Source organism: Manis pentadactyla, chromosome 1 (genome assembly GCF_030020395.1).
Source record: "Manis pentadactyla isolate mManPen7 chromosome 1, mManPen7.hap1, whole genome shotgun sequence".
In the NCBI taxonomy this organism is placed as follows: domain Eukaryota; kingdom Metazoa; phylum Chordata; class Mammalia; order Pholidota; family Manidae; genus Manis; species Manis pentadactyla.
Window position 1 is genome coordinate 199399569 of NC_080019.1, and position 26032 is coordinate 199425600.

The following is a 26032-nucleotide window of genomic DNA, read 5'->3' on the forward strand; positions in this document are numbered from 1 at the left end:
AAAACTCTTTCTGCATCCTTATGAAGTGACGCACAGCCCACTCTTTCTCAAGCTCCCTCCTCCCATCTGGGGTGACTCCCTGGTACCTGTTCTGACATGTAGGCATCTTGTCAATACCATTTTATCTAAATGTTATTTCCTCTGGGAATAAATCCCATACAGGTTTACATCATTTCTAACATCAGTCTAAACGGGAGCCACAGTGCCAACCAGCTAAAGCCAGTGTAGAGGTCAGGAGCAGCAAGGAACCTCCTGGCAGGGCAGGCATGAGGCTCAAACCATGTGAACTTCACCCTCTCCTGAAGATGGAAAGTATGTCCGTGGTTTGGGACATACTTTGTAACCTTGTCTGTAGACTTCCAGAGATGGACATGTGCTCCTTCTGTTCTGTCCCAATTCCCTGGCCCTCAGAGGTGGCTGGGCACCAAACCTGTGGATTCGGCCTCTCCAGTAGCTGCTGATTCCGTCTCCCCTTCCCTGTCCTACTGCCTGACCTCCAGCTCATTCTCACAACCCTCTTGGCATCTTCCAGGCAGATACCGAGACCCAGCCACCTCTCCTTGGAAGTCTGGATGCACACACAAGGCTCCTGGGCACAGCCTGTCCCCCTGATACCAGCCCCTCCTTCTCCTCGGGGACCTGGCTCCTGTCCCAGCCTCCCTTGCTTTAGCTGTGGATGTGAGCTAAATACTAGGTGCAATGGTCTCTGGTTTATTTCTTGAAAGGCTCACACCCACTTTTTTCTTTCTTCCCCTCCTGTGGGCTGGAATGAGGCCATGGTGGCAGGAGCTGGGGAAGCCATGTTGGACCACGGGCTGGAAGCCTCGTGCTGAAGACTGCAGGGCAGTGAGAGGGGATGGGAGGAGAAGGAGGCGCAGCTGCCTCCGCGGCTCGCCTCCACTTTGGTCGAGGCTGTGTCCTGGGCTCCACCTGCACCCTGCAGTCGGGCGGTTGGCTCCCTGCTGTGGCTGCTCCCCGCTGCACCTACCTGGTGAGCTCCCTTTATTACACTATTGCTTGGCTGACTGCTGTGGTTGGGGGGCCCTTGGTTTCCTCCAGCCATCACAGAAGTCTCAGTTCTGGGACCAGCCTGAGCTCCTTCCACCTGAGCTCCCCCCAGACCTTTCCCTGAGCCCCTTGGAGCCCCATGCACCCCCGCTCCCTGCTCCTCTGTGTGCTCAACTGCAGGGCTGCCTCTGGAGAGCCTGCTGGCTGCTGGCTGGCCTGCTGCAGACTCCCACCATCTCCCTTCCTGCCGCACAGCTGTGAGGTGACAACTTGGTGTCATTCTGTCCTCGTCCTAAGGGCCAGCCACAGGGCCAGCATGGAGGCTCCTGGCACATCAGGGACGCTCAGTAGGAGCTTCTGATGGTTCCTGACTGCTCACAGGAGGCAGGAAAAGCCTACAAAGGCGGGACACTGCCCAGGTCTGGCTCAGGCTCAGGGTAGAACTTGGCCGGGCCTAAGTAGAACATGAGGGCTTGCCCAAGTCTAATGCCATCCCAGGGGCCTCTGCATGGAGGGCAGGGCCAGCTCTGGCCATCCCACAGGACCTGCTTTGTGTTCGTGGGGCCCTTGTCCAAACACAACTGAGACACTTGAGGACAGCAACAGCAGGGCACTGAACCCAAGGAGGGGCCTTCCCAGTGTGGGCCCCTGGGTGGCCACGTGGCTTGGCCCTGTGTCCATGACCCCAGGGCCAAGCTCCGTGCCTGGCCAGAGAGCACTGGGTCCTCCACGCACTCCCTCACCCCAGCCCACCTGCCCTCCATCCTCACTGGGCAGGTGTTTGTCAGGGATGCTCTGGACCCCAGACAGAGGTCCTGGGCAGGGACACGCCCTCCTGCAGCTCAGCTCAGGGTGTCGGGGTCAGAGAGCTACCACAAGGCTATGTCCGATGGCGACACACGTGCTGGAGGAGGGGAAGCAGGGAAGGTACCAGAGCGGGTTTTGGATTTTAGGATGGCCGGGAAAGGTTCACTGAGAAGGTAGCCAGCAGGGAGGCCAGCATATGGTGGCCTGCAGGTGCGGGGCGCCCGGGAGCACAGGCAGGGAGGTCACAGCCCAGGGCCTCATCCGGGTGATGTGGGAGCCGTGGGGGCATTTTGAGCAGGAAGGGCCAGTGTCTGACTCATTTAACATCCTCTCTGTGTTGAGTGGGAATATTGAAGCGGTGGTGAAACAGGGCTGGGAAAAGAGGCTGCCACCCAGCAGGAGGGGCCGGAGGGCCCTAGGCATGGAGGACATCCGGGGCTCGGGGCTGCAGGGCTGGAGAGCTGCTTCCCTAAGCTGAGATGGACGGGTCGGAGGTGGAGCCCGCGTGGGTGGAGTAATCAAGGCTGTCTCTGGACATGCCAGGCATCCCCGAGGGCTGTGGGGGAAGCGCTCAGCCACGGAGCCCAGAGCCAGGGGAGGCCCGGATCCATGAGTACCCAGCAGCGGCCGAGTCTGGAAGAGAGAGAGGGCATGGAGTCTGCTCCTGGGGTAGAAGTCCCCATGTCTGGAGGAGAGAACTCAGATCCACACATAGGTTTATGGCAGATGCTGGCTCAGCCCAGACTCTCAATACTATCTCTGAAAAGGGAATCAGACAGACGGACACCACCATTCAGTAAACATCTGGTTTATTAGGATTAGCTGTGGTATACATCAGTTCCTTTAATACACCTAACCTGACAGCCACATCCCCACTAACAGTATACATGTAGGGACGTGGCTGAGCTTCAGTGACAACAGCAAACTAACCTGCTTGGAAAATCACGGTGATCCTGATGGGTTTATGTTAGCGGTAGTGTGGGCCTTGCTGCAGGGTGCTGAGCAGAGCCTGGCAGGCTTTCATAGAATCCTGTGCTCTCCCCGTGACCCCCAGCATCCCCCAGAAGCTGAGGGAGAGGCTGGGGTCACCGCAGGACAGCAAAGGAATGGGCCTGGTGGATTGGACCTCACTGGCTGCAGGTGGCATCTTTTCCTAAAAAGATTTGCAGGCATTCCACCCCTCTTCTGTATGGACCAGCGCGGCCTCTGAGGTACAGGAGAAGATTCTGTGTTCACACCAGTGCTTGGGCCAAGTGTCCTGAAATGCCGGAACCCCCAGCCTGGGTTTAGATCAGCTGCACCCCCAGGGCCACTCCATAGCCTTTGCCCTCCTCCCACCTTCTCAAGGCCAGGCCATGTGTGTCCCTGCTTCCCTTCCAAACCCATCTCCGCGGTGCCGTGGCGAAGGCATGACCTTAAAGCTCCAAAGGTCCGCATGGAGCTGCCAACATTCAGAAAAAACTCAATTCAAGACCTGCTCAGCTTTCCAAGAATGGGAGAGCCACGCTGCCCTGGAGGGGTCCTGTGTGAGCTCCAGTTACAGCTGGTGTCTGGCTCCCAGGCCCACCCCAAGTTCAGCGGGTGGGCGTGGCATGACCATGTCCCTGTCCCATCTCCTAGATTACAAGACTGTCCCAGTTTCAAATATTTTTTCTTTTTAATACAGGCTATTACTTAACCAGATATGTAAATATGGCTGACTTTGTCTCTGTATGAGCTGTCATATAAGTTCATGCACCTGCAAGCAACCTGGTCAAACTGTGGGCCTGACACTTAATTTGGGGAGCGGAGTGGCCGCCACATGCTTCTGGGCAGCAGATGGGAGGCTTGGGGGCTTGTGTGGCATGTGCTAGCACAGCCCCAGGCAGAGTCCCAGATCTGGGCTGGGGGCGTCTCGGGGCTGGGATTTGTGCGTGGAGCTTCGGCTTGTCCTGGGCTGAGAAACATTCCCACCGCTGCCCAGCAGAGCAGGTGGGCGTCCAGCCCTCTCGGCGCGTTTTCCGCATCTCTCGCCTCCAAAGAGGAGCCAGAGAGGTCAGATGAGGCTATGGCGCCCCTCTCCGTGGGACCTGGGCTGGGTGCCGAGGCTTTGCCCCTTTCTGGGGGGTGGGAAACACAAACCTTGGCCCCCCGGCAAACGTGACCTTCATCTGGGGACCAGGGGCCACCAGCAGGAGGTGACCAGCTCTTGGCTGGACCATGGTGTGGTCACGATTCCTGGAAGGAGGGCGGAGGGGCTCCCCTCTCTGGGGACCTGAAGAAGCCCCAGAAGCACAGGGCTTGAGGGGGAAGCCCGTGGAGGAAGTGGGGCCCCAGCCTCCTTGACGGAGGGCCCGGTAGGGCCCCTGCGGACTGCAGGCGGCTCCGCCCCCGCCCGGAGTCCTCTGCATGAGGAGCCGCGTGAGGTAACAGAGAGCCCGTTAGACGGTGGCCATACAGCTCCGGGGGGCGCTGACCCCTGTTTATTGCTGGCGCTACGTGAGGGCTAAGGGCGGGCAGGGTGGGGACGGCACCTGAGAAAGGTGGCCGGGAGCTGCCAGCCGGCCGCGCCAGCCCTGCGGTGCCTGGGCCGGGCCACAGCGCCGGGACTGTCTTCTGCCACCAGGGGTAGCTGTCCGGCCAGCAGCGAGGCCCCCGGCGCTGTGGGCCCAGGTGGGCGGGACCGGGGACGGCCCGAGGCCGCCACTGCGGGTGCTCCCGGGCCCTGCTTCCCAGGGACTCCGCCGTCACGCCGGGAGCACAGGGCCCCCTGGCCAGCCTGTCCCCCTTCTGGGCCGGGGCCTCAGGCTCCGGTGCCTTCAAGCCCCTCCCCCAGGGTCCCACCCCATCCCCCACCAAAATAGTCTCTGCTTTAGAATATACCTTATATATTAGACATTTCATCTTCAATACAACTGTCCTCTCAGAGCAGCAGGCAATTAGTCACGTGAAGAAAGGCAGCCTGAATATATACAGCACTTGGCAGGCACCTCCCGCCCAGCAGGAAGGAGCAGGTCCCTGCTGAGCTGTCTCAGGGCCAGGCCTGTCCCTTCCCGAAGCCCTGCTCCCCCTGGCAAGGAGCTGACACGGGTCACTGGTGGGCACTCGTTTTGAGGAAGTACTGTGCATATTCTGGGCCTCAGAGGGCATGTGAGGCCGCACGGGGCCAGAGAAAGGCCACAGAGCAAGGCCATCTGGGGGGAAAGGGGAAGGTGGGTGCTGGAGGGGACAATCCTCCAGTTATTGCAGCCAGGGGCCCTGGGCACACCATGAATTCCTGGGAATCTTGGGGGAGCTGGGAGAGGTGGGGCAGAGGCTTTGCTTGGTTTGAGGACATTTCAGCACATTCCCTTTCTGGGACACAGCCTGTGACCCTTCTCTGTTTTGGGATAAAATGTCTACCCCTCAAGGTGGGTCTGGTGGTGGACAGCCAAATATATGACAAGAATATATATAGTTTTTGGTAGTAAATTATGCTAGGGATTCCTCCAATTTGTGATTTGTTTTGGCGAGCCACATCAGAGAAGCCAGCTTCTGCCCTTTGTCTGCCCGCTTCCCCGGCCAGGGACAGCCACCCAGCCAGTGTGCTCAGGGTGGACACCCTGCTCCCGCCACCGCTGTCCTTTGAGAGACCCACATGTTTATTTCATGGAAGACAGAGTTGGTCACCTCAGGAAGCTCTTTGTGGAGAATGTGGTAGGCACCTTCATAGATCTGCAATTCAGAGAGACAGGAATCAGGCCTAGGGAGCGAAGGGCAGGGAGGGAGGCCGTGCACACCCTCTCCCATGCCCCGAGGACCCCCATCCTTAGGGTGTCAGTGCCTTTGGGGCACATAATCGTTCCAATAAGTGAAAACGCCCTAGGGTGTCCTAGCACTTCTCTCTCCAGCCCTGGACCCGGTCCGCGCCTCCATCTCCAAAGGGGGATTTCTCTGTCTTACCTCCCTAGCCTTCCATGTGGTCCTCGGTTCTTTCCAATCTGACTGCCGCTCCCACCGACTCGCAGTGGCCACCTTGGCACCCCCACCCCCACCCCCGTGACCGTGGTGCCAGGGAGCACTTCCTGCTGTCACATGATCTGACTCCTCAGCATCATTCAGAAGTCGACCAGTGCCAACTTCCAGAAACCTGCTCCCCTGGGGGTCTGCGCAGCTCTCTACCCTCCTGCCTCCCTGGCTGCTCATTCTCCGCCGGGGCTCAACAGCACCACCCTATTGGCCTCTGCAGGCTGGCACAGCCTAAGGATGTGGACGAGGCCCGCTGTCTGTCCCGAGAAATCTCCTCCTGTCCTGTGGCTTTAAAACCTGTCCACGTGCTGGTGACCCTGGAACTGTTATCTCCAGCCAGACCTCTCTGAAACTACACATCTATATCCAACTGCCTATTTCCTATTGCTTTCACATTTTTAATAGGTAACTCCACATTCCATTTTTTTTAAACTAGTAAAAGACATAACAGAATGTGTACCATCTTATCCATTTTGGGGGGTACAGTTCAGTCGCATTAGCTATAGTCAAACTGTTGTGCAACAGATCTCTACAACTTGGATCTTGCAAAACTGAAACTCTGTCCCCATTAAATACCTGCTGCTCCCTCCTCCTTCCCCAGCCCTTGGCCACCACCATGCCACTCTCTGTTTCTGTCCTTTTTTTGCTACTTCAGATGTTTCAAAGAACTGGAATCACACAGTATGTGTGGTTCTGTGACTGGCTTATTTCACTGAGCATGGTGTCCTCAAGGCTCATCCGTGTTGTAGGCCGTGTCAGAATTTCCTTCCTTTTTAAGGTTGAATCATATTCCACTGTATGGAGGGACCATACATTTTGTTTGTTTATCCATTCACCCATCAGTGAACACTTGGGTGGCTTCCATCTCTTGGTGATGGTGAATAATGCTGCTACGAGTGTGGGTGTGCAAATAACTGTTCGAGTTCCTGCTTTCCATTCTTTTTCCAAATACTGGATGGGATGCTCTAATAGGTATCTCCACATGGAACTCTTGAAAGACCCCAAGTCTGTCTCTCCACGTCTTGCCCATCTCAGAACAGGCTGTCTCGGTCTCCTCACTGATGCCAGCCCAGCCCCGGGGCTCACCCTGAATCACGTCAGCATCACTGCCTGCAGCCTCAGACTCCCCCATTCCGCCAGGCCTTCGCCAGCTTTGCTGCAGTGCCACAGGCCACCCCATGCCTTGGTCAAAGTCCCATCATCCACTGGTCTCCCTGCCTCCACTCTGGTCTCCACATGGAAGCAGGGAGGGTGCTTGGAGAACAGGAATTGGTGCACATCACTCCCCAGCTCAAAATGCCCCTATGCTTGTCATCGTACTAAAAGAAAAAGCCTAGACGTCTCATGCTGCAGGGGCCGCTGCCCCATCACACACCACCCCTCCCAGCTCGGCTCACTGCCGCACCCACCTTCTTTGGCTCTTGCACACACCACGGTCTTTACAATGTCGCTCTTCACACTTGCCCTTCCTATGTTCTGGAATGTTCTTCCACTGCTCTTGTCACAGCCAGATCGCAGGGTTGAGCCCCACCCCTCCTTCATCCCCTGTCTTATTTCCTCTGGGCCCTGACCCTCTCCAGTGTCAGTCTGTCAGTCACTTGTTTATTGCTAAGCCCGTTGGGACGCACGGGGGAGGTGAGACTTTGACTTGCTCTCTGAGCCCAGTCAGTTTCCCTTTTTCCTTTTTCTCTTTATCGTTACCCATGAGTCCACATCTGGTAGCTGGTGTGGGCCAGGGCCTGAGACTCGTAATGGCATGAGGGGAGCGCCTGACAGTTTGGTAAGATGTGAGAACCCTTGTGAGCAAGGCGCCACCTGGAGAGGGCCAGTGGGTCAGGCAGAGGAGCTGAGTTCAAATACTGACTCCCTGCTCAGCAGGTATTGGATCTGCCATGACTGGCCTGTTCTCTTTATGACCTAGTGGGAAATAGCCCTACACTCAGGGCCTCCACAGGCTCTTGCCAGGCTGTGGGGGCACAGTGGGGGACATGATGGTCAGGACTGCGCTCTGGGGCTGTGGTCTGCCCTGCTGACCACAAAGAGCCACCTCTTCCCAGTTCAGTCTGGCCAAAAAACCCACACGTCTTGAGTCCCAAACAACACTCGCCACCTCACGAGGCCCTCCGGGTCAGTCCACCGGGGTCTCCTGATTCTGAATGCCCTGAGGCTAAGCCACAGGCATGGCCCCTCTGTAGATATGCTCTTGAAGCCTCCCTTGCAGACCAGATCTTGCCAAGGCCACCTCACCTTTGCATCCCCAGCTCCCAGGGGCAGTGACCTCTCGGGAGCTGCTGCTGGTGCACGAAGCCAGGCTCAGGGAGGCCAGGCACCACACCCGCCCTAGGACCCTGGATGTGAGAAAGCTGAAGACATCCCCCCCTTTTTTTTACCTGTTTTTGCTCAGTGCCTGGTTGCAAGTTATTTTTCTGACCATGACATCTGAGTGTTCTCCCCTTCTTCCTTTCAAGCTCATTCATGTGAACAATCAGGTAGTGACTCACATACTCCCTTAGAATTAATAGATGCTTCCTACTCCTAGTGTCACTTCCCAGTGGGGCGGGGCCGGCCCACATCCCGAGCTGCCTGACCCACGGATGGCCCAGGGGGGTCTGGGCAGCTGCTCACCTTGAGTGTCTTGTCCTGGCTCTTGGCAGACTCCATGAGCAGGTAGGCCCCTTTGCTGTCACACAGGCGGTCGGCGGAGCCCTGGAGCAGCAGGAAGGGCAGCGTCAGCTTGGGGAGGGCACGCTCCACCCTCGACACGGCATTGAGCAGCTGGATGCCAAAGCACACCTTCAGCCCCGCCCGGCAGATGAGGGGGTCTGAGTTATAAAGATCGACCTGGACAAAGAAAGAGAGGGTTCCATCAGCTCATGGCAGGGGACTCTTTACCCACAGGCCCAGACCTATTTCCTGGTAGCTCTTCCTGCTGCTCTGGCCCAAAGAGCTGACTCCATTCAAGCCTGCCCTGTCTGGGGTGCAGAGCCTGCAGCGTGCCCAGTCCTTCTGCGGCCTGCACCTGCCCTGCCTTTGGTGCCTCTCCTTCCAGGCTTTGTTCTATGCATGTGCCCCTTGACAGTTTCAAGCATTAATTTGTATTTTTGAAAACAGCAGCAGTATTATATCTTTGTTCTGATTTCACTCAGGAATAGCTCTGAGGATGTTTTTGTGTTAATTCATGTGGATTTTGTTTCCTCTTTCTCCCTTGACTTGTTGTCTGCCTGGTTGGAGTGGCTGAGGGGCACACAGACTGTGGGATCCATGGAGGCCCTGCTGGAAAGTGTGGGGCTGGTGTGAGGAGGCCCTGGAGGCACTTTGGCTGGGTGCTGCCCCAGGAACCTCAGGAGGACTGAAGCTCAAGGCAGGTCTGGGCTGCAGGGCTCCTCCTCTGTGCCCTCTGCCCTGCCCCTCTGACAGGATGCCCCTCTGCCATCTCTGCATCCTAGGCCCTGTCTGCCCCTCTATGAGACCTACTAGAGGCTGGTCACCTCTCCTCAACCATCAGCCAGCCAAGGACCTGACTCTGACACTCTCCCAGCTTGCGGCTGAGAATGCAGCCCAGACTTTGGGGGTCATTCTGCACCCTGCTCTTGCTCTCCCTGGCCCAAATTTCTGGCTTCACCCCTCCTGCCTCTAAGGGGACAGTGAATTGCTTTTGCACTGTGGCCCAAGATGAGGCATCTGCCCCATAGAATATGGGTGAGAAGTTTCTAGAACTCTCAGAGGCCCATATGGGCACGTGTGAGGCCATGCCGCCCCTTCACTGCTTTCCTCATCCTTGCTGATGGGTTCTCAGCTGGCTGGAGAAGTGCCACATGGTGTCAGGACTGGGTGAGGGAGCAGAGGGTTCCCCGGGGACAAGGAGTACGGGGATGGCCGCCAGTATCCACCGTGTTCCCCCTCTGATTCTCCAACGGCGGGGGCTACCTCTCCGCTTCTGTTACCATCCCTTCAGGGACTTAGCCAGAATTCCGGATCCACGCCAAGAGGGGCAGGCTATCCTGGGTCACCCCTGCCATCCCTGGATTCCTCCCATGCTTTGGGGACAGAGCACGGCAAACCAGGCCATTTGTGGAAAGCCACACGAGATGGATTAGCCACTTCCTGCAGCTGAGCTGGCATGAATCCTGCAGGGCCAGGCCATCTGTTTGGGGGCTGAGAGGACAGGAGACTGGCAGGGGCAGTGTATGGGCAGTGCACCGCAGCGGGAGCTGTTCAGGGTCTGCCAGGAGCCCTGTTTGGGAAGAGAGCTGGGGGCCCACGAGAGAACCCTGGGCTTGGAGTCTGTTGAGAACTGACGCCAACAAGCGCAATGACCACTGCGGCCCCACTGGCCAGGCATACACTCTGTGGCCCACACGTGCCAGGGCATCACGTGCAGGATCTCACCTAGTGAAAAGAAGTGATAGTAAAATTGCCGAGCTCTTCCTATGTGTTTGGCACGAAGTGTTCATAACCTTCATTAAGCGCCCAGTCTGAGCCCAGGCCCTCAGCACCCCCGCTCTGCAGAGGAGCAGACTGCCTCGGTTACCCAGTTCCTGTGCTCCGTTACAGGACCTGGTGTTTAGTGTGGACTACAACCGCCCAGAACAGACTACATTTCCCAGCCTACCTTGAGAAAGGTGTGGTCACGTGGCCATGCTCTGGCCAATAGGAAGCGAGCAGCAGAGCCACCTGCACCCTGTGGTCAAGGCGTGTCCAGCCTTGCCCTGTCCCTCTTCCCACTGGCCAGAACATGGTGGAGTAGAGGGAGAGTAGGGGCCATGTGGACGAGGGGTGCACCCGGGAAACACCAGTGCTCTGTTCGTGCTGCAGGCCCCTGGTTTCAGGGCGCATGTCCTGTGAGCACAGAGAGCTAGAGGGCAAGAGACCACCTCCTTCCCAAAGCAGCCTGACACCTTGCCCTGCTGACCCAGACCGTGTGGGGCAGGCGAGGCCCCTCGGGGAGGCTGCTCCTGGGTTTCATTGCTCTGATGGCCCAAGCAGCTTCCTGCTCTTGGCTTCTTTTTCCATGTCTTGCTCACGTAGTCCCTGTTTACACAATGGCCTATTTTGGGCCTGGGGAAGGAGCCACCAGATGTGTCCGGGAAAGGGCGGGCCCCTGGTGTGAACCACAACCAGGGCAGGAGGTGAAGGGCAGAGGGGAAACTGGAACCAGGGGGGAAGAGGAGGGCCAAACCACACAGGGAAACTGAGGCTCAGAGGGCCCAAAGCGCCCCCTACTGTAATCATTCTGGCCCAATCACGGGGCCTTGTTTTTTTGACAGTTTAAGACCTAAGCCCACCAAAGGTCCTCCCCGTGGGGCTGGAGCATGTGTTGTCACCCCCAGGAAGGAGATGAGGTGCATGGGGCTCTCCCTCTGAGACCAGGCTCAAGCCCAGAGCCCTGGGCAGCAGAACGAGCCTACCCAAAACCAAAGACCAAAAAGTCACACCCACAAGATGACTTATTGTCTGAGTCCATTTCCAGGACGTTCTCGACGTGACAAACTCAGAGAACTGGAGGACAGATTAGTGGCTGTCAGGCATGGGGTGGCAGAAGCGACGTGGATGTGGCTAAGCAAGGCAGCGTGTCCTGTGGCTTGACTGTATGTTGGCAACCTGGCTGTGATGTTGTCCTGCAGTTTTGCAGGATGTACCTATTGGGGGGGCCTGAGTGAAAGGTGCATGGGATCCCTGTGTGTGATTTCTCACAACTGCGTGTGAATCAGAACTGTCTCAAAATTACAAGTTTCATTAAAAACACACAATGAAGCCCCAGACTTTGGCACCATCTCTTGTGGCCACCTGCCTGCAGTTTTTGGACCATGGCTGCTCCTGCCAGCAGAGACCAGCATCTGCTGGGGCCGTATCAGCTGGAGGCTGTGGGTCCGGGTCCACATGGCTGCATTTTTGCTCCAGATCACAGACTTCTGCCTGGGGAGGGGGGACCTCCACTGGCTGAGGTCTGAAGTTTTTTTTCTTGATTGGAGGTTGACAGAACAATATGAAGAAGATGGGAGACAGAAGGACCACCCTGCCCTGACATTCCCTAGCTGTGTGGTCTGGGCAAGGAGCTTCTCTTCTCGGCTCAGTTTGCTGATCTGTACAGTGGGAGCGACAGTGTTGGTGCCTCCGAGGATGCCAGGGAGATTCGGTGAGATGATGCAGCCCCAGCGCCAGGCCCAGGGTCTGGCCCACTGCAGCGTGGATGTGTGGCCTGCATCTGACCCTGGCACTGGGAGGAGAGCTGCTCTGCACTGGAGGCCTCTCTGCCTTGGAGACCCCAAGCCACATGTCTTTGGCTGGGGCTCTACTCCGACCTGGGCCTCAGTTTCCCCACAGTGGGGACCTGGAGAGTTCCTCTTGGGTTATATGTTTCACAGGCTGTGAATATTTGCCCAGCCCCCTGCCTGGGTCTTGCTGATCCCCTAGTACCTCCACTGTTTGCTGGAGCTCTGAGGGCTCCCAGCAAGGTTGAACATGACAGCTAGGAGCAGGCCAAGCAGGGCTTCTGACTTTTGCACACTGTTTCTTTGTGGGGAGAAACTTTGCCCTGAAGCATAGCAAATACAGCTGCAATCCACAGCTAGCTTTCTTAAACTTTTGGTTGAGCAAAATCTAGGCCCCACCCCTACAGTCAAACCTTTTTATCTATTTTTTTTTTTAAATCTGTGATGGAAAGCAAAATTACATTTTAAATTGGAATAATATTAAAAATAACTAACACACTGAACCCTCAGCTCTATGCCAGGTGCTATATTAAGTGCTTTAGTTGTGCTTTCTCAATAAAACCTTTGCAGGAAGCCTATGTAGGAACTACTATTCTTATCATTTTACACATGAGGAGACAAGCTCAGAGAGGCTAGGTGATTAATCTGAGGTCACACAGCAAGTAAGGGGCAGAGCCAGGATAAGAACCGAGGCAGTCAGACTCCACCATCAGCATTCTGAACCACTCACCAGGTTAGGCTACTTGTCTACAGAGGAGAAAGCAAGGGCGAGTCCTGTGTGCCTGGACAGCCAGGAGCCATGGGGGTGGCACTCCTCAGAAAGAAAGGGGTGGGTCCCTGGTGAGGACCAGCAACATCTGGGCTTGATAGACAGTGAAGTGAGTTGGTGGGTCCCAGCGGTTGCCACCCTTCACAGACTGCCAAAGCAGATGGGGGTACCCTCCTGGGCACAGACAGACATGTGCACCCCTGTGCCCCTGCACACCCTCCCCCCACTGACTTCACATATAAATACAGCCCCACAGGCCTAATCTGTGGTTTCTCCTCAGGTACCTACAGATGTATGTACAGCTGGGTCTTCTTGACCCTCTTTCCCTCAATCCCCTTCCATATTCCATAGAAGCCTTACCCTTTCACCTGAGGTTTGGGATCCCACCTCCTTCCTCACTGTTTAGATCTCTCTTAATCTATCCCTCGTCACCACAGGGAAATCAGATAGCCTCCTCTGGCATACTGGAGAGGGAGTGCACAACAGCTCTACCCAAGTGATTTCTGTGAAATCTGGAAACCCGTGGGAACCCTGAAATGAATTGGCATGGCTTTGCAAAGACAATCTCTTCCTTGTCCACCTTTGTCTTGAATGGCAGGGGATACAATCTGTTGTGGCAAGAATCGGATGAGAGAAAACCCCTTCCTTCCCACGGTGGCTTCCAGTCCGTCTCTCCTAATATAATTAACATCTGCCCCTCCTTCAGGCCTTGGGTCAGGCTTTGCCCTTCAGGGAGGCCTTCCAGACTCCTCAGGTCCCCGTGGCTAGCCACCCCGCTCCAGCCCACTCGTCCTGGCCTTCAGTCAGGTGTCTGTGCATCTGTCTGTCTCCCCGCTTGAGTGTCAGCCTGTAGCATTAGGCTCTATCTGTCCTCCTCGTGCTGTGTCCCAGCACAGGAGGCCCTCAAGAAATGCTGGCTGAATGAATGGGTGCAAGAGCGGGCCGGCCTTCCTCTAACCCAGCCTGGGAAGCAGCACCGCTGTGCACAGGTGGGAGCCAGCTGGTGCCTCTGCACCGGGCTCGCTGGCCTGCAGCTGGCAAAGACACTGTCCCCAGCGCAGATGACGCCGGGAGCCTTACAGGGGAAGGCCCCTTATCACTTCATTTGGCAAAGGATGACAAGATATGAAAGAGGAGCCAGCCATTTCCCAAAGGTCAGCTCTTTGGAGCTGCCTGGTATGGCTTTCCCTGTGGCTTATTGGACTGTGTTCTCACCAGTGCCAGCCTTATGGAATATTCTAAATGCAGATAAGAATTTACCATAGAAATGGGCCTGAATACGGAAATACTGGACACTGGCAACAGCCCTGCCTGGTGTGGCCAGTTTGAGCTCCTTCTCTCCATGTGCCACCTGCTCCTGGGTCTCACCATTCTCCCCCAGCTGGCGTACAGCACCCAGATCAATCCCTTGCACACCACACTTAGATTTCTTCCGTTCCTTCCTCCTAGAGAAACCCACCAGGTTTTGCACCGGCCTCAGGGCCAAATCCAAACTGCTCCTGTGGTTCGCCAGACCGTATGTGATGGGCTCCAGCGGGCCCTTCACCTTCCCGTCCCCCACACTCCCCCATCCTCTTGTACCTTGGTGCCCTTGCACAGTGTCCCCTCAGCCTTGCCTGCCTGTAGAGTTTCTCCTCCCTTTTGGCACTCAGCTCAGCTGCCCCTCCCTCCAGAAATCTCCTGCTCTCTCCAGGGGCACTGTGTGCCATCCCTGGCTCCTGTCCTTTTCTGTGTGTTCATCTTCTGTCCCTCCAGACTGGGGCCTGCCCCTGACATTTCCAGGATCCACAGTGCCCCTTTCCCCTGCCAGTCTTTCTGTCTGCCAACAAACCCCTTCCCCTCGAGTCTCAGCTGTTTCCTCCCCTTGACAGGTGCCCAGCCACGGTTGGTGACACTTCCCTTCCCCAGCCTCCTGTACTTTGCTGACACTCTTTAAAAACAGCTATGATAACAACAGTTCCCATCTACCCAGCATTCACCTGCACCAGGCTGCAGCCTGGAGCCCCCAGGGGACCAAGGACAGTGGCACTAAGTGTGGCTGCCAAGGTCACACTGCAGCATAAAGAGACAGGGCCAGAGAGCTGGGTCCAGACTCAGGCCCTTCTGCTGGAAGGCTTGTGCCCTCCCCCGGGCCCTCTGTGTGCCACTTTGTCCTCACACAGAACAGTTAATGTGCAGGCCTCTCCTGTGACTGTGACCCCAGAAGACAGAGTGACTCGCTGGGTGTCCCCAGCCTCTGGCTCGTGGCCTGGCCTGAAGCACGAGCTCTGTGAAAGCCTGCTGACTTGACGTGCCATCTGTAGGCTGGCAGAGGGGAGATAAGGGGTCTCCCAGACTGGGCAGAAAGTCTCCCCAGTTTGGTCGGCCAAAGAAAGCCCTGTTTCCCAGGGGGTCCAACACTCTGCTCCAACCACCAGAGCAGGTACCCAACCTTGGTGGCTGAAATTCCTGAGCCAGACAAGAACCAGCAGAAGCAAGGACATTGCAGTTCCATTCTGGATATAACAGGATTTGTCAGGATCAGCCCATATGAGAGGGTTGCGAATTATTCAAAAGCATGTGAATTACTGAACATTTTTTCCCAAGAATTATTTTTGCTATTCAAGCTTGAACTCTTGGACATCTGGGTATCTGCATTTTTGTGCAATGAGCTGGGCCAGCAGGTCACAGTTCTGGAAACGTCGGTGCAGGTGGTTCACACAACCTACCACAAGGTGGACCTCCTTCCGGAGGGCTGAGGGTCCTCACAACCAGAGATGCAGAAAGTCAGCCTCGTTTGCTCCTTTGGAGTGGAGGCCCCTGAAGTGTGACCCTGGACCAGACACAGCTCCTGAGTGGCCAGAACAGAAGAGAAGAAGCAGACACCAGGTTTCCACCCAATCACACTGGGAACAGCAACCTTTTCGCAGGCCCCAGGATGGAATAAATAACAAGAGAAACAAGAGAGAACACTGGGGTCTGGAAGGATCATGTTCGTAGTTGCTGGTCACAAAACAGCAGGATTGTGTAGCCTCAAGTCTTAAAATCAAAAGTTGGTGACAAACTCAGGAAATGTGAATAGAGACTAGACCACTGGAGAGAATAGTGATAGGAATTACTGTTCCTTTGCTAAAGTGTGATAATGGTGTGGGCTTCTGGGTGAATGTCCTTATTCTGGGTCCTTCCTCTTGGGCAACACTTGCTGAAGTATTCAGGAGTTAAGGATCATGGTGTATGCAACTTAATGTTCAGTCAAAACAATGTATCCACTTCATGACCCTGGATTTGGCAATGATTTTTCGAATATGACACCAAAAGCACAGGCAACAAAATAAAAAAATAGGTAAACTGGATAGCATGGAAATGAAAACCTTTTGGCCGCAAAGAACACTCCCAACAGAGGAAAAAGGTGACCCATGGAACGAGAGAAAAATATTTGAAAATTGTATATCTGGTAAGGGATTAATATCCTGAATACATAAAGAACACCTACACCTCAACAAAAACAGACAAAGTATTTTAATGGGTATTTCTCCAAAGAAGTACACAAGAGGACAATAAGCATGTGAAAAGATGCTCAACATTACTACTCATTAGGGAAATGCACATCAAAATGATCTGGTGATCCCATTTCTGGGCATATCTCCAGAAGAATCAGAAGAAGGGACACAGGGATATATCTGTACACCCAGGTCCATGGCAGCATTATTCACAATAGCCAAGGGGTGGAAGTGACCCAGCTGTCCATCAACAAATGAATGGATCAACAACTGTGGTCTATATGTACACTGGGATATCACTCAGCCTTACAAAGGAAGTTCTGCCGCAGGCTGCAACATGGATGAGCCTTGGGGTTGCTGTGCTCAGTGAAATAAGCCAGTCACAGGATACATACTGTGTGATCCCACTTATGACAGGTCCCAGGAGTGGTCACATTCACAGAGACAGAGAGTAGAGTTGGGGCTGTCAGGGGCTGGGGGAGGGGGAGTGAGTGTTTACCAGGGCAGACTCTTAGTTTGGCAAAACGAAAAAGCTCTGGAGATGGGTGGTGGGGATGGCCGTGTGACAATGTGAATGTACCATGAATGCCACAGAGCCACACACTTAAAAGTGGTTAAGATGGCAAATTTTATGTTCTTGTGTATCTTATCACAGATTTAAAAACATTTGGAATCATACCCATATTGATTTTTTCATATTTAAGCATAGATAAAGAAAGTATGGCTGGATAGTTCCCACTGGGGAGGAGCCTATGGGTGTGTGTTACCCTACCATGTCAACGTCTCTGTAGATTGGAAAAATTCCGTAATTAAAATTGGAGGGAAAAGCTGGTGACTGGCTTTGACCTCTCCTCTCCCCCCAGTCTCAGCTTTCACATTCTTAATTTGAATTCCCTTTGCCAGCAGGAGCCAAACATCCCTTGGGTGGGAAGACCCCTGTACCCCTGTGGTTAGAGTCCCCTGTCTGGGGCTGTGTCTGGCTTGGCCGCTTATCCCAAGCTTTGGCCAAGTCGGTTGCACCCAATTGTCATGTAAATGGAAGTTTGATCCTTAGCTTCTGTGCCACTTTGAGGTGCCTGAGCCTGTTTCTGAAACAGCTTTGCCCAGGCTGTGCTCCTGTGTGAGCCCAGCCGAGCGGGCAGCTTTCCTCTTCCACCACGTGAAAGGACCCGGGACAGAAGCTTAGCTGGGCCTGCGGGGCAGGGAGGTGCCACATTTTGTCTTGGGTCTGGCTGGCAGCTGGGACTACCCTGGAAGTCTCTCCGCGGCCTCCCTGCGGCGTCTGCTGGCATTAAAGCTGCCAGCCTCAGGGACATGCCTCCTGTGAGCTCAGAGCTGCTTCTCCCAGAGCTGCAGGTGGGAGTGGGGCTGGGGGCAGGGAACATCCAGCGCGGGGCAGGTGGGTGTGAGTCAACAGGCCCCGTGCGCAGGGCCCCAGACCAACGTAGCTCCCCGCCAGCTGCCCCCATGTGGAGATACACATGACAAGAGATGGTCTAATAGTTCGTTATTATTTTTTTTAGGCAATGGTAAATTGTTAGCTGCCTCAAATAGACAAATCTTTTGTGGGGAATATGAGATATGAATGATGGAAAGTCACGAAAGAAAATCAGCTAATCAAACCGAGTGTCCTGGAAAGTTAATAACCGGTTCTCAAGGCAGACTTCCGTGGGACGCTGTGTCCTGGGGACAGAGTGGGAGGCTACGGCCTATCTTTAGCTGAGGCTACAATTAGTCAAAAGCCTCCGGATGGCCGAGCTTTCCAAGACCTGGCAGGAGCCTTCTGAGGGCCATGGGCAGGTATGGCCTCCCGGCAGTCTGGATTGATGGTGTAGAGGGAAGAGAAGGGTAGGGGGCCTCATCCTTGATGCTGGGCACGTCTGGAATCCTGAGTTGGGGTCTGGAGCGGTACCCACCTAGTGCAATGGAAGGAAGCAGAGTTGGCCACTCCTTACAGCTCCCTGGGTGCCCAAAACTTGCCATATGGCCTGCCAGAGTGTGTGTTTACAGAGAACAGAGACTTGGGTCTAGAAGACAAATCGCCTCGGTATGTAAACAGTGGCTGTCCCTAGGAGAGGGTGTGCCCAGAGCTCAGCAGCACTTCCTCCAGGCTTCCACCCAGGTCTCAGGGCCAAAGGGCCGGGCCTGGAAAGCTTGGCATTCTGTCTCTGAGTAACCGAACAGTCATAGTGGTCTGGGGATGCAAGGAGATTCGAGGCACCTTCCCCTCCTCACCTCTTCCCCTCAGCCCTTCTGACCAGAGAATTATTTAGAACATTCAAGGATTTTCAGAGTGGGAGGGAGTCATCACATTCCGAAAACCCCAGTGCTGAGGGCAGAATGTCAGTACTCCTGTGTTCTAATCAGGGGCTCTAAGTGTGTTAAAAAATATAAAAAATATCTGAGTAGCAACTTCTTTGTACTCAAGATTTTAGGGCCAAAAGCACTTGGCCTGGACTAGAGAGATCTGGGCTCAACTCCTTACTTAGTAGCTGTGTGTCCTTGGGTAAGTGACTTGCCCTCTCTGGGCCCCAGCTTCCACACATGCAAATATTGGTAACAAGACTGACTTCTCGGGGCTTTGGTGAGACAAAAGGGCGAGGGTATCTGACACAGAACAAGGGCACAAGAAGCCATGTGGTGGATGACACTGAAACAATACAAGGCATTTCTGCCTTTGCTCCCAGAGGCTTCATACAGGTGGGGAGAATGTGGGCTTGCAGCATGTGAGGCAAGGCTTGTGCAGGCAGTTGCACCAACAGTCCTGGGTGGGCTGTGAGAACACTTGCCACAGCAAACCCCAAACAAACATCCCGTTTTTGACATGCGAACGACAGAGCCAGCCTGCTTCCCCAGAGACGGGCTCCCAAGCCTTCCCAGAGAGCTTGCGACACCCCCTCATCCTGAGCCCGCGGCCCCATCCACCACCGTCCTGCTTTAGGAAGCTTGTTAGGCAAACGTTTCTTCTCCTTCTGAGACTTTTATAGCTGCAGGGTTCCACAGGAAAGATCTTAGCTAAAGATGTGCCTTAAGACACCCCGATGTTAGATCTGGGGGGGTGCCTTTTCCGAACACATTTTCTCCCTCGCCGTTGCTATTTTTAAAGCTCAGCAGAATGTTCAAAGAGAGATTCAGAGTGGCGACAGGCGAGGGGCGAATCCTCTCTGCTGAAGGATGCAAACCCTTGCTCCTTATTTATTCCAACTGGAGTCCAGCCTGCAGGCAGACCAGCCACCTCCCTTCCTCCAAGTCTTCCCACCAGGAAATTTACTAGTGTTTCCAAAGAATCACCCCTCTTACTTGACCAGTATGACACCTGCTAAATGATGGTGTGCAACCGAGGGATGCGGGCCGGGACAGAGCCGAGAAGGGAAGGGCCTGCACGCCGCATGTTCACACCAGACTCTTCCCATTTTATGAGGCCTTTGATGGAATTTTCCATTATTTCAAAAATGAGAAACGAGCTCTGAAATTTGCTACTTTTAAACAAAGAGGGTTTGGAATCTCTCTTTTTTTTCCCTTTCCTTTGCTCATGTGTTTTCAGGTGGTAAAATGAACAACGTGGCTTTGCACCTGGATGTGCTGTCTTAACTATCTCAAAGGGAGGTCCCCCTCGCTCTCAACCCACCGTCGTCCTAGTGCAGCTGCTGCAAAGATAATTGGCTTTACTAGAGATTGCACATTCCAGCCAGAGCCTCTATGCGGCTGCCGGCAGGTGGAGGAGCCCCTGCCCCGTGCTGATCCCCCTCACACAATGAATCCTGCACACAGGGTGGTGGCTCCCAGCCACAGGCTGTGTGGACCACTCATTGTGAACAGGAAAAAGACTGTAATGATTGTAAACACTAGCTGGAAGGAGACACCCAAGCCATGCTTTTGACTCAGAAGGACTCAGCTCTGCCCCTACTAGCCATGCAACCTCAGACAACCCATTTTACCTCTCAGGTACATGAGTTTACTTGACCTTTTGTCTGACCTCGGAGCCTGGTTGCAACCTCCAGCTTGTCTCCCCCAAAGCCACTTTTCCCTCTTCTTTCTGAGCTTCTCACAGCTGGTGTTGCTTCTATAGAAGGCAGGACACAGCTCTGCCTGGGGGCTAAAGTGTGTTCCCAGCAGGTCAGTCACTCCTAGGAGATGGGGTTCACGAGGTGCCTTGTGACCTGACCTCAGCCACCCACCTACTGCCCTTTATACTAAGGCTGAACCAAACCCTTGGCTGTCCTGCAAATGAGTTGTCCTCTCTTCCTGCTGGGTCCTTATGGTGCTGTTACCACCACTGGGAACCCTCTTCCTCTGATCCTCGTGCAGCCCCAGCACCACTCCCATCCCCATAGAATATTTGGCCTGACCTGTATCTATTCTTCCACCCTCTGCTACCACCATCCCAGTTTGCCTGCCAGGAACTGCCCTTCTCTACTCTCAGTCCAGGAGGTTGGGTGGGGTTGATACTACCTCCTTTCCTGGACAAATAACTCAGGCCTGGACAATCAGCCAATAGGACTCAGTCCTGAGACTTCTGCTGGAAAGAGGTGCTGTCTTCCTGCTGGGCTTCCTCCCGTAACACTGCTGGTGGCCATCTGTGCCTCCACTTGGGGAAGGTTTGGCTGGGAATGGAACCAAACCAGGGGATATGAGAGCTGGGGAGAGACAGATGGCCAATGACACTTTGAGCCCCTGGATCCAGCCATGCCTGAACCCTTTAGTTACATTCACCAATAAATCCCTCTTTTTGCCTAATTTCACTTTGAGTTGGGTTTCTGTCACTTGCAACCAAAAGAGACTTGGCTGATACATATGCAGCTTCATCCGGTTAGCAGATTTGTGTGTTTAGGGCACAGTTCAGGCATCACGATCACCCACCCTTTCGCAGCCACCCCTGCAGCCAGGCGGCGCCTCACACATCCTCACGTCCCCATCACGAGGCACAGAGCTCAGGGAAAGGGTGGTAGAAGGCCACAGACACAGTTAAAACCCAGCAGCTGCCTTCACTCCCTCACCAGCCCCCAAGTAACCCCAGGTTTCCAGAAGGACTCTCACCTCTGTCTTATTCCGAGAGAGCACACTGGAGTCGATCGGGCCCAGGGACAGGTTTGGCAGTACAAAGTTGAGGATTTTCGCAGCAAAGACCTAGCAGAGAGGGAAAACAAGGGTGTGAGTTCAGTGGGATCCACACCCACCTCTGCCCAGAGGACAATTTACAGTAAATTGAGGAAAGTGACGTCTAGGCTGAACACCAGCCAGGTTCATTTCCCAGGGCTGAACACCCTGGGACTCCCTGTGCTCTGATTCACACAGCCTCCAGCCAGGCTGGCACAGATCTGCCGTGGGTGAGCCGGGTGGGAGGCGGTCTGCCGCGGCTGATGGCGGGAATGCCACGACTGTTTCTTGCCTGCTCCAGATTCTGTGCGGTCGCCCGCCCTGCAGTCCCTTATCGGTTGTAATTGTGAATTATTTGCAGGATCTGCCTCGCTGAGCACTTGGGCACAGCCACTTCTCCGGGGGTTCTAGAAAGCCCCAGCTGGAGCAGAGTGGCCAGGTCACCTGAGCATGATGCAGGCTGGCTCGGAGGCCGCTGGGGAGCCTGCTCTGGCCAGAAAGCACCTGTTGACTGCCTTGGTTTCTCTTGGAGGAAGACAGAAACAGTCAACAGTCTGATTAGCAGACAGATGTGCGGCAGACGGAAAGAGGCCCGGTTTGGCTCCCAGCTGTGGTCCCTTGTGCCCTTGGACGTGAGGTCTGAACGTCACTGATCCTCCATCTCCCCAGCCACCAGGGGCCCTCCCAGAGAACCACTCTGTGCAAAAGCACCCGGCATACAATAGGTGCTCCCCCTGCGGTCCTTGAACCTGAGCTGGAAGCACATACAGGCCATCCCACCCCACCCATCCCTCCTGCTGGACCTGGTGAACTTGGGCCTCACACTTCCTCCCACGGGGGTGAGGGGGGGCAGCTGTCTCATTTTTGCACTGTGCACACACTCTGGGCTGAGATGCTATTTCCAAAGTGAGCTGTGAAATGCTGAAATTAGAATCACATGGAAGGTGGCAAGCAGCGAATTCACGGCCCATGTTGAGGGCGCACGTCATGGAGCTAAGAAGCGATGTCCTCTCAGTACCCTTGGTGGGTGGGGCGCGATCACACACCACGGAACAATCTGTGGTGTGTCAGCACGGTGGTAGGTGCTGTCTTTTAATCTTGACACAAATGCTGTGAGATGAGGGCTTATCCTCGTGTTACAGACAAGGACACAGGCTCCGTACCGCACTGTGCGTCAGCTGGAAGGGGAGCAAGGGTCTGGGCAAGGCACTCTCTCCCTTTATGCCAAACAGCCTTCATCATTCCCTCTCTGTGTGAATGCAGTGGGGAGGCTTAGCCATCAACATGGATGCTCAGAAGCACCAGCCCGACGTTGTCCATGGAGACACTGCCGTGCACTTCCCCCAAATCCCCTGTACTCTCAGAGCTGTACAACATCCTATTTCTTTGGAGTGCTCGGGCGTGATGTAACTTCTCACTGCAGAGCTTCTCACACTGCAGGGATCAGGCTTCCCAAAGGAATATGGGTGCCTTTCTGAGATCCAAACTGTCGACTCTCCACTTCTCAGCACAAGGGTGGTAGCCCCTGCCGCTAAGGCTATTCTAGCTCACAGCACCCCAAGCGTGAAATCCAGGCAAGCAAACTCCATTTGTGACAAATGCGGCCTTCGACATGCCAAGTGCTATGCCAAGCCCTGGGCTGACTTTGAACCACCCAGAGTAGAAATATAGGAAAGTCCAAATTAGGGCTTTGAGTCAGGCCACCCAGTCTGGAGCCTTCTGGGGTGGACACCATCTGTTGGGCAGGTTCGAGAGTCAAGGTGGGACTTGGAGGCCAGCTCCGTGGACAAGAACAGGACTGGAAGGGCTTGGGATTCTGGGAGCTCTACAAAAGGAAAGGATTTGGGTGTTCCCAAATATGGATCAAATGAGTGCAAGCCCCAGAAATGGAGGCTCCTCTGGCAACCTAAATTTGGGGGTGGGGATCTGTGATTTCAAAGGTTAAAACAACATTTAGATGAAGAGGAAATGCAGCAGATGAGAAGCACTTTGCCAGTCCACAGAGGCAATGGGCTTCAGCTCTATGGCCTTTACTGGGTGTCAATTATATAAGGAGGGTGACTTTTATCTCCTCAGCAACAGTGGCCCAGAGGCCACATTATTAGGAAAAAACTTAATGTGCATCCCCAAGTTCACAGAACAGACTTCTAGACATTCTGCTTTTCTCTAGGACAGTCGCCACAGCTCCCTGGATGGACACAGGATTCCTGCCATGCGCAGGAATCACCGGGCAGCTGTGTGGCACGGTCCATCGTGCAAATGCCAGTCTGCCTCCTCGGCCCAGCACGGCCTTCTCAAGGACATGGCTGTTTCTCTGCAAGCCAGCTTCCAACCCATTCCCAGATTAGAAGGCCAACAGCCGGGAAAATGCCGAGGGACATGCCACTTCAGCTCTCAGCCTGCAACAGCCCTGATTCCTTTTCTCCTAAGCCCACCACCAGATTTCTCGTTCAACAACAGTTTATGTTTTGTTGTTCATCAGCTGATTCTGCATGGACCCCGGCACACAGGGTGCTGGCCGTTTGTGAAGAGACTGACTGACCTACATCTTTGATCCCACGCTCATGCTGCTGGCACTTAAACCAAAATGTAATACCCCAAAGTTCTGACATCTCCATTTCCAGGGGAAGATGCTGACAATTTAGCCTTGACAAAGACTAGAAAAGGCAGTGCTGTGGCTTGAAGCTTCCTTGACCTGCTGTCACGGTGGGTGCATGAGGGGACCGGAGAGCTAGGAGGGACCCTGCCTCCAGGAGAGAATGCCGGGGGCAAAACCTGTCCTGTCCTCTCTCTGAGCACCACAGGGGAGCTTTCTGCGGCTACAGGAAGCTGTTGGGGAGAGAACTTAATAAGAAAAATACAAGAGGAGGGCCATTTCTGGAGAAGAATTCGCTGTGCACGAAATGAACGCTACAAGGGTTTGGTCCCGAGAGGGAAGTGAACAATTACCGGCAGGTCAGTGGACCACCTGAGCTCCCCCTTCAGTCCAGTAAGCCAAGTCCCGGTGAGGACTCCCTCCTGCAGCTGCGAAGGGCCCATCACCCGGAGCACAAACAGGAAAGGACATGGCAAGGTGTCATGCTGCTCGGAGGTGGCAGGTGCCTGGGCCGCCGGCTGTGTCCCACCACCAGGTCTGGGTGGGTGGCAGCCGCTGAGCGCTCCCAAGGGTGCTGGGCCTTCAGGATGGGTGCACACGCCCAGAAGGACCGCCTCACAACAATACAACTCCAGGCGGAGGGGAGGGGGAGAGACTGGTGTCCTAGCAACCAGAACTGGTTGTTCCGTCACCAGTAGAGATGAGGGGTCAGACCTCTCCCCTCCAGCACTGCAGTGAGCAGGTCCCACAGCCTTCCCTCCACCTGCTCGGCTGTGTCCTGGCCCTCACCCCTGCAGGGCATCCCCCCACGACCAGAAGGCCGCAGCGTGGAGATGATCGCTAACCCTGGCTGAGTTAACGCCTGAGAGGGCACGGGAGGGGCCCGAGTTAGACATTCGATTCCCGAGACAGGGGCAGGGAGAGGAAACACTGAGGGAGACGTGGGGAGCCGGGGTCCAGAAGTGCCTGCGGCTCCCCGTCTTCCCAGGAGGACAGTGCTTTGACCTGGACCTACTGTGTCTGCCATCCAGTTAGCATATTGGTTAGGGCACCACACACCCATCGGGCGTCCCTTCCTGATATTCGATGGTACTGCCACCCCTACCCTGTGCTCTAAGGCCAGGAGCCCTGGCAGCCCCTGGGGACTCTGGGGTATAGATTAGGTCTGCACTTTCATAGGACCCCCAGGCCAGTCACATGGGCCCTGAAGGTTGAGGGGCAAATGCATCCTGCACAACCCATCCCAGGGCCCAGCCTGAGAGGTTCTGATCGAGTTGTCTGGGGTGGGGCTCTGGCATCTGTGTTTTCTCCCTCCAAGCTCCCTAGGTGGCTCCAGTGTGCAGCCCGAGTAGAGACAGTATTTCTGACCCACACCCATTAGGCCGGTGGGTGTGCGATGGCACAGGGATGTCTCTGAAGGACAAGTTGCCCTTTTAAAGGAGCCACGATAAGAGATGTTTGGACAGCTCTGACCCTCAGCTCTTTTTCTAAACCTGCATTTAAGTTCCAAGCCACATTTCTCACAAGACCCAGTTGGGTAGCGGCAAATCCTCTCGTGACAACGTCATGGCTTAAAAAAATTAGGTGCTTAGCCTCTTCCCCACAAAAGATGGGAGAAAGATGCAGGTAGGGTAGGATGCTTTGCACAGATATTCTTCTGCCCCGCTGTTCTTTGGGCTTGTTTATTTCATTAGCCTAAGGGCTGGTGGAGGAGGAAAGGTGGGGTGGGAGCAGAAAGAACTCGGCAGAGGCAGCGGGCTGACCATAGTGAGGAAGGAAGCTCGCGGGTGGAGAGGGGGTCTCCAGGTCATGTGGGAAGGAAGCAGCAGGACAGAAAGCGCCGGGCAGACCCCACACCCAAAGAGATCAGTTCTGTCCAGTCTGCCAAGAGGCTGCTGCTGCCCAGCCACCACCAACTACCGTGAGAGCCCCATGACCTGGTTCCAAAGACAGACATAGGACGCTGGTCGGGGGTGCAGCTCGCCCAAGGCAAAGGGAATCCAACACGGTGGCATTCTTGTTGCCTTTCCGACCAAACTCTTCAGAGGGTCCTGCAGGAGTGTGGATGGAGCCTCGG

At 54.9% G+C, this 26032-nt stretch overlaps 1 protein-coding gene across 7 annotated transcripts in view; it reads right to left on the reverse strand.

The window, feature by feature from the left end:
- Window positions 1–2607: 2607 nt before the first annotated feature.
- Window positions 2608–26032, reverse strand: part of MGLL (monoglyceride lipase) — a 128048-nt gene continuing 104623 nt past the window's right edge. For 4 of the 7 annotated variants that reach the window (XM_036911579.2, XM_036911583.2, XM_036911577.2 and 1 more), the window contains exons 6-9: window positions 21300–21389; window positions 8428–8643; window positions 8050–8165; window positions 2608–5508 (exon numbers count right to left, since the gene is read on the reverse strand). In XM_036911579.2, coding sequence (XP_036767474.2) covers window positions 5460–5508; window positions 8050–8165; window positions 8428–8643; window positions 21300–21389 — 471 coding nt within the window. In that variant the 3' untranslated portion in view covers window positions 2608–5459. The remainder of the gene's footprint in view (window positions 5509–8049; window positions 8166–8427; window positions 8644–21299; window positions 21390–26032) is intronic. The other 3 variants (XM_057505914.1, XM_057505918.1, XM_036911584.2) reach the window with 3 other exon arrangements.